Consider the following 7649-nt stretch of genomic DNA (forward strand, 5'->3'; position numbering starts at 1 on the left):
TGAGGATGTAAAGTACCTGAAACTTTCATAGATGTTAGGCTGAAGTGTAAATGGTATGGTACAACTACTTTGGAAAGCATTTTATTAATTCTTTATAAATTTAAACATACACATACCCTATAATCCGGAAGTTCTGTTGGATATTAACCCAGAGATATAAAAACATAGGTCTACCCAAACACTCGTACCCAAAGTTTTCATAGCAGCTTTATTTGTAAAAGCCGAAAATCAAAAGCTGCCCAAACACCCAACAAAAAGTGAGTGGATAAACACACTGTCATTTTTCTATACAGTGGAATACTATGCAGCAATAAAAAGAATGAACTGCGGCTATGCTCACTGTACTTGTTTTTCATTGCTCCGTATCAGTATTACCACACACTTAGTTTAAAACACTACATATTTATCATCTCCCAGTTCCTGTGGTCACAAATCCAGGCACAGCCTAGGTGGGTTCTCTACTTAGGGTCTCACAGGCTGCAATCAAGGTGTCGGCCAGGGCTGCTTTCTCATCTGGAAGTGTGAGTGTGGAAGGATCCACTTTCCCACATGTGTGGTTATCTGCAGCATTCATTTCTTTGCAATTGTAGGACTGTGAGCTTTAGTTTTTCACTTCATGCTGGCCAGAGGTCACCCTAAGCTCCGAGAGATCACTGGCAGTTTCTTGCCACATAGGATCCTCCAACATGGCCACTTTTCCCCTTACAGCCACTAAGGGAGAGGCTCCAGCAAAATGGATGCTGTAATCCTACTTAACATAATTATGCACTCATAGACATCCCATCACCTTTATCATAGTTAGAAGTAAGTCACAGAGGGGCGCCTGGGTGGCACAGCGGTTAAGCGTCTGCCTTTGGCTCAGGGCATGATCCCAGCGTTATGGGATCGAGGCCCACATCAGGCTCTTCCACTGGGAGCCTGCTTCTTCTTCTCCCACTCCCCCTGCTTGTGTTCCCTCTCTCGCTGGCTGTCTCTATCTCTGTCGAATAAATAAATAAAATCTTAAAAAAAAAAAAAAGAAGTAAGTCACAGGACCTGCCNCCTCTCTCGCTGGCTGTCTCTATCTCTGTCGAATAAATAAATAAAATCTTAAAAAAAAAAAAAAAGAAGTAAGTCACAGGACCTGCTTTCACTCAAGGGGAAGAGCCCACACAAGTGTGTAGACATCAAGAGATGGGGGTTGTGGAGCCTACCTTAAGAGTCTGTTCTCCAGACACAGTTACATGGACAAACTTTAACAACATTATGTTGAGTAAAGTAAGTTAGATGCAAAAGAGTACGTACTGTAAAATTCCATTTATATGAAATTGTAGATAAGGCAGAACTAATCAACAGTGACAGAAAGTGTAGCACTAATTAGGGGCTGTGGATGGATTAGGGTGGGTGTTTGCATGTGGTCAGACATTACGCAACCTATGGGAATGATGGAACTGTTCTCTATACTGATTGTGGTGCTGGTTAGAAAGTTGTATACATTTTTCAGAATTTATGGAATTGCACACTTAAAATGGTTTCACTGCATTGTTTATAAATTATATCTCAATAAAGTAGATTAAAAAAAAACAGTAATCATCATGAGCATCACAAAATATTTAACTTAAATATGCCAAATAAACTAACAATATCATTAAGATATGCCCAAGGGTCAGTAATCAGAAAGTGACTCATTTCATAATATATCATTTGAAGAATTTTCACGGTTAAAAAATATGGATTCTTATTTTTATAGTTTTTTATAATGTGTACACACCCAGAACTAGCAAAGATCATTTTTTAGAAGATGAGGCTTGATTATAGGGTCATATTTTCCTTGAGTGAAATAAACAACACATATTTCTAATGTAATATCTTTTGGATGCAGTCTGTTGACCAGCTTTCCGTAATTTTAGTTCCAAAAGGTCACCTTACTGACCCTAGCGATAAATGTCTCATTTACCTTGACCCCAGTTGGTATGGCTTCTGAAAGTGTGCTAGCCATTTCCAGTCCTTATGGAAATTTGACGAGTGTATGCTTCATGAAATATTTTCCTGCTTGCTTCTTCTAGTCCCTTTTAGTGATTAATGGGAGCTTTAATTTGCATGCTCACTTTTATGCTTATTATAGTGTGTTATGTTCCAATAAGAGTATTAAAGTTCAATGAAAATCTCATGCATACTGATGAGAATGCAAATGAACATTGATGAAAGAATGCTAGGATCTTATGGCATAAACTGTCCAGTTATCTTGCTAAATTCTACTCAAACAATGGTTACATTATAATGAAGACTGATACAGAATCCACCATACAGATATAATTAGCAATGGCAAAATCATTATATAATTTATAATTGGATAGAGGTTCAGTTCCAGATTGTTATGAGGATAAAAAAAAGAAATGTAATGATTTGATATTAATGCTTATTTTTATTTCTTCCTCTTCCTAACCTTTGCCAACCTTCAGCAGGATATTTCCTTTGTTGCATACAGTGACTGGAAAGTTAGGGAAGATTATATAAATGAGTGATCACATTGAATATTTCCAGCTGTAACCTTTATTGGATACATAGCAGTAAATGGGCATCAGCCATCATCTCAAGAACATTTCAAGTATCTGGTTATTGTAGAATTATACAAATTTATCTCAGCAATTGCATTTATTTATCTAGATAAAACAAAGATCTTTTTCCTTGAGCCATTTAAACAAAGCTAAGGAAGTTCTGTATCTTTCCTGAGAGAATAGTGTGTCCCATAAGGGTGACTATTCTAGGCAGTTCTTAATACGTTATCTGAGTTATATTGCATTCTTCTGTGCATGAATTTTATAAACTTATACAAAACTAGTAAACTTTAGAAAACACATATCAGAGTTATTCAATCTATTAATTTACATTGGGATTTTAAAAAATTACTGAGATTCTATTGAAGTATTTTTCTAACCTTACCCAAAACCTGAAAATGATGTTTATAGACTCATCCATAAGACAGATTGTTGTTTTAAGTTGTTTTTCTCATGGTAATAGTAAGCATGCATTGTGCCATTACACTTTTTCAGCATGATCTCATGCCAACAATAGGTGTTTACAAACTCTCAAATACATGGTATTCATTAGTAAAAAGTGTAATAGTTAATAATGGTTTTTATTTTAGATAATATGAAAGTGTTTTTGAATCAAGACAGATAGTTATTGCTACAAGGCTTTACTTAATGGTAGCCCTAGTACAGGGGTTGGCAAACTTTCTTTGAAGAGCCAGGTGATAAATATGTTGGGCTTTGTGGGTTCTACTGTTTTTGTTACAGCTACTCAACTCTGCTGAGGTAACATGAAAGCAGCTATAGATAATACGTAAACAAATGAGTGTGGCTATGTTTCAATAAAACGTTATTTATTGACACTGAAATTTGAATTGTATATAATTTTCATGTGTCATGAAATATTGTTCTTCATTTGATATTTGTTTTCAACCATTTAAAAATGTAAAAACAAGCCGTGGGTTGAATTTGGCTTGCAGGCTGTATAGTTTGCTGACCAAGCCCTAGCAGTTGATTTTTCTGAATTAACTTTCCAATCTAATTTAAAACTAAAGATTTACTGCTTAAAACCTTTTAGAGGTATATGGGTCATGTTGAATTATTTTAAAAGAAGCGTCTGTCCTAGGGGGAAAAAAAAAGTCCATAAATAAAGTTAAGTAACTTATTTTGACCATAAAGAGGCGGTTGAAAATTCCATAAAGTACTTATTTCCTTGATTGCACAGAGGAGTCTTACTGTTGCTAAGCTGGATTTTCTAACACAGGCAAAAGTTCCATTACAACAAATATTCATATAGAAGTATTTTATGGTGGACATATTCATTCAACAGCTGTATTAAGTACCTGTTGTTTGGAGGCATTTAGGTGGTAGAAACATAAATATCCCATGGATGCTTCTTGCCCCTGACGACCTTACAAGCCTATCAAGGAATATAAAATCTGTACAAGTTGTGGCTAGAAATGGACCACATAGGAATGGAAGCTAAGGAGAAAGAGAATGCAGAGAAGAACAGCAGGGAGAGAAACTCAGAAGTAGGAGTAGAGAAGGTTAAAATGCTGGGACTATATTAAAAATACATTTATGGTATCAGTGCAAGGCCTACAGTTGAATGTTGCTGTCTATACCCCAACAGCCATTCAGTACTGGGCTTGTCATGAGGACAGTTCCTGGTGCTATGACTTGAATGACAGAAGGCAGGCTGGTGGAGCTGGTCCGAAGAGAAGGGAGCTGGTGAGCAGACAGAGCTCAGGTTTTAGAGCCAGTTGAACAAGGGCTTGATTCCCAGGCTGTTACCCACCAATTATGTGAGTTTAGGCAGATTACTTAATCTTTCTGAACCTCAGTTTCCCAATCTGTAAAATGGGGCCAGTAATTCTTATTTTTCTGACATGTAATTAAGGTGATGACCTATTCCTCCTAGTTTTGTGTTCTTTGCTTGTTGCTTACTGAAATTTGAGAGGCTGCTTAGTAGGACATGGATAGCTTTTGGAGCTAGAGACAAGGTCAAATCTGGACTCACATGCCACCAGTACTACTTAATGTATAAATTTGAGAAAGTTATAATTTCTCTATTAAATAAAGATACCTCACAATTTTGTAATGAAAACTAAATCGAAACGAAAGTGATCAAACAGTTTTCTACTTTTTAAAGACCAAATTCCTAAAGTATATTTTCTCACAGTTTTTGATCCGTCCCCATAGGCCAGGAAGAAATTATCAATCTTAGTGTTTTTGAGTCTGTTATAAAAAAATATAGGTTTATGGAATAATAGTGATAATGATAGTATTAACTTAGACTTAATGCTTACTGTATGCCAGACTCTGAGCTAAAAATTTATAAATATCATTTAACTTTCACGACAACTCTAAAATGTAGATACTTTTATAATTTCTATTTTACAGATAGGAAATCTGATTTTTAGAAAATTAAGTAGCTTCCCCCAAGTGACACAGCTAGTAAGTGATGGAACTGGGATTTGAACCCAGAAAATCTGATTCTACTCTCCTACATGATGTACTGTATGGCTTCCATGTGATTGTGATACACTTCCCTAGTGGCACCTGCCCCACTTCCTTTCTATTGCTCTAAAGCATCAGGCACTCAGTTGAATTCAGACGATTATGAGGTCTGATTTTAGATATGGACTGTCCCCTCTTTAATAAACTCCCTATGCTATTGTATTTTTTTATAACATCACGACCTGACATCATATGTTTGTGTTTGTTTTCTGTTCCCCTTCACTAGTATAAGTGTTTCAGGAAAGGAGGAAATTCATGTTTAGTTCCTTCTTATATGCCCAGTGCCTTAAACAACATGTAGCAGGTGCTAATAAATATTTGTTTCATGCATGAATGAATACAGTGTTTGTGCAAATGATCAAAAACTTACATTTAAGTTTCGTTTTTCTTTCTAGCTTGGATTAGAAAAACAAGAAAGACTCCACCTACTATGGAGGTAAGAATACAGAATGAAAATATTCAAATAGCATGTTTTTATAATGCTGTGTTTCTCAATTAGAAGTTTACATAAAGCCTTGGAATAGATATTATGCATCTTCCCAGAGTGTTAATTTTACTCCACAGAAAACAATTTAAAACAGCTTTATAATAAAGTAAATGCACAAGTTGTGGAGTATAACATGAAATTCATACGAATTTTTAACTGAAATAAGAAAAATGCAATACAAAACAAAAATACATTTTAGAAAGTTCAGACTTAGAGCAGTTTGCATCAGGACATTTTGCTGGTTCCTGGGAGCTATGTTCTGTTATGGGTGCTTGGTGGAAAAGTCTGAGAAACACTGAACCTCATGGTCCTGTTCAAATCACGATCTGCTTATTTTGCCCTTAACTTTATAGCAAACAAAAAATTTTACAATTTTATATACATTTAACTCTATCAAGTATCTGAAGAAACTTTAAAATATACAATTAGCATGTATTTAACACTCAGTAATTAATAGTTGAATTTTTATTTTAAACTTTAAAAACATAGTTTTGGTAGTATGCAGAATAAAAAGTAGAGCAATGCGGTGGTGTGTTTATATTTTTAAAACATATTTCATAATTTTTATTTTAAAACAATAGCATAAAGTATTCTAAAATTATTTTGTAAGAAGTAAATGTATTTCATGAGAGGAAAATTTCCAAATTCATTAGTGTACTACCTATTCCTTTTCTTCTCTGTAGGACTTCCTTCTTGTTTTCTCTCCCCTCTTCCATCACTACTACAACCCTGATGACGGCAGAAATGGGCTCCAACACTCAGGCCCCACTTATTGAGAGAGAGGGTACTCCAGGGCAGAATTCGTGATGACCCATAAATTGGCATACTTATGCTCCATTTCTCCTGTACTGACCCCATCAACGTTTGTCAGGCCAGGGTCTGAATGAGTGCATCTCTAAGCCCATTTCTAGCTTTGTATGTTGCTTCCACTTTGGCCCTGCCCTACTCTTGTCAGATCCTTCTTTCTAATATCAGTGAACTTGGAATTAAAAGGAAGAAAAGTCATTGTGATCCAAGATTCAGAAGCATCCTCAGTGGTATACAGTGGTAGGAATCATCGAGGAGCCTTCTGAAGTCCCCTTCTCTTGACCATAATAAGAGCTCCTATTCTCAGGACTAAAGAAGTTTCTTCTATTCTTACAACTTTAAAAGCCTTCTTCCATGGAAACATTGATATGGTTGTCCCTCTTTTTGTGATCTTCACAGTTGCTTTTGCGTAATGCCTGTATCAGTTCATTAGAAACAACCATCTAATCTTACATGCCTGTTAAAACTAGTTTTCAAGATGTTACCAATCATTCAAGCTCTTTACTTTTTTCCAAGTCTCTTAGTGAACTCCCACCCCAAAGAGACTTTTGTCCCTTTCACCTTTACACAATGGCTAAAGGCCAGCCAGTAATGCTTAAAATGCCATTTACAGTAGCATCAGAACATAAAATACCCTGATATAAATTAAGCAAAATATATGCAAGGCATGTACACTTAAAACTACAGAATGCTGGTGAGAGAAATTGAAGAAGACCCAAATTAATGGAGAGAAATATCTGTTCGTGGGTAGGAATATTTAATATTGCTGAGATGTTAATTCTTCCAAATTGATCTGCAGCAGAAAGTCTTACACTTTACTGTGCATCAGCACCAGCAGGAAGGCTTGTTAAAACACAGATTGCAGGGTCCAAGCCCTAGAGTTTTTGATCCACTAGGTCTAGGGTAAGGCCTGAATATTTTCATTTATAACAAGTTCCTTGCTAATGCTGATGCTACTGGTCCATATTTTATGAACCACTGATGTAGAGAGTCAATCAAATAAAAATCCTATTAAAATCCCATCAGACTTGTAGAAATCAAGGTGTATATGAATTCTAAAATGTATTTGAAAATGCAAAGGCGCTAAAGTAGCTGAAAGCAATCATGAAAGGGAAGATAAAAATTAGAGAACTTCTACTGGCATTAAGACTTACTCTACAGTAATTACAATAGTAATCAAGACAGTGTGGTACTGGCATAGGGATATATAAATAAGTAAATGGAAAAGAATAGAGGATCCAGAAGTAGACATTACACAGCCAATTGGCTTTTGACAGTAGCACCAAAGGAGCACAATTAGAAATGGGAAGTCTTTTTTTTTTTTT

General features: G+C 35.7%; 1 protein-coding gene across 1 annotated transcript in view; it reads left to right on the forward strand.

Annotated features, from left to right (window-relative positions):
- Positions 1-7649, forward strand: part of NDUFAF2 (NADH:ubiquinone oxidoreductase complex assembly factor 2) — a 143900-nt gene that overhangs the window by 99315 nt on the left and 36936 nt on the right. Inside the window, exon 3 of the mRNA XM_034656271.1 lies at positions 5426-5466. Within this exon, the coding sequence (XP_034512162.1) occupies positions 5426-5466 (41 nt within the window). The remainder of the gene's footprint in view (positions 1-5425; positions 5467-7649) is intronic.

Source organism: Ailuropoda melanoleuca, chromosome 3 (assembly GCF_002007445.2).
Source record: "Ailuropoda melanoleuca isolate Jingjing chromosome 3, ASM200744v2, whole genome shotgun sequence".
NCBI classification, from domain to species: domain Eukaryota; kingdom Metazoa; phylum Chordata; class Mammalia; order Carnivora; family Ursidae; genus Ailuropoda; species Ailuropoda melanoleuca.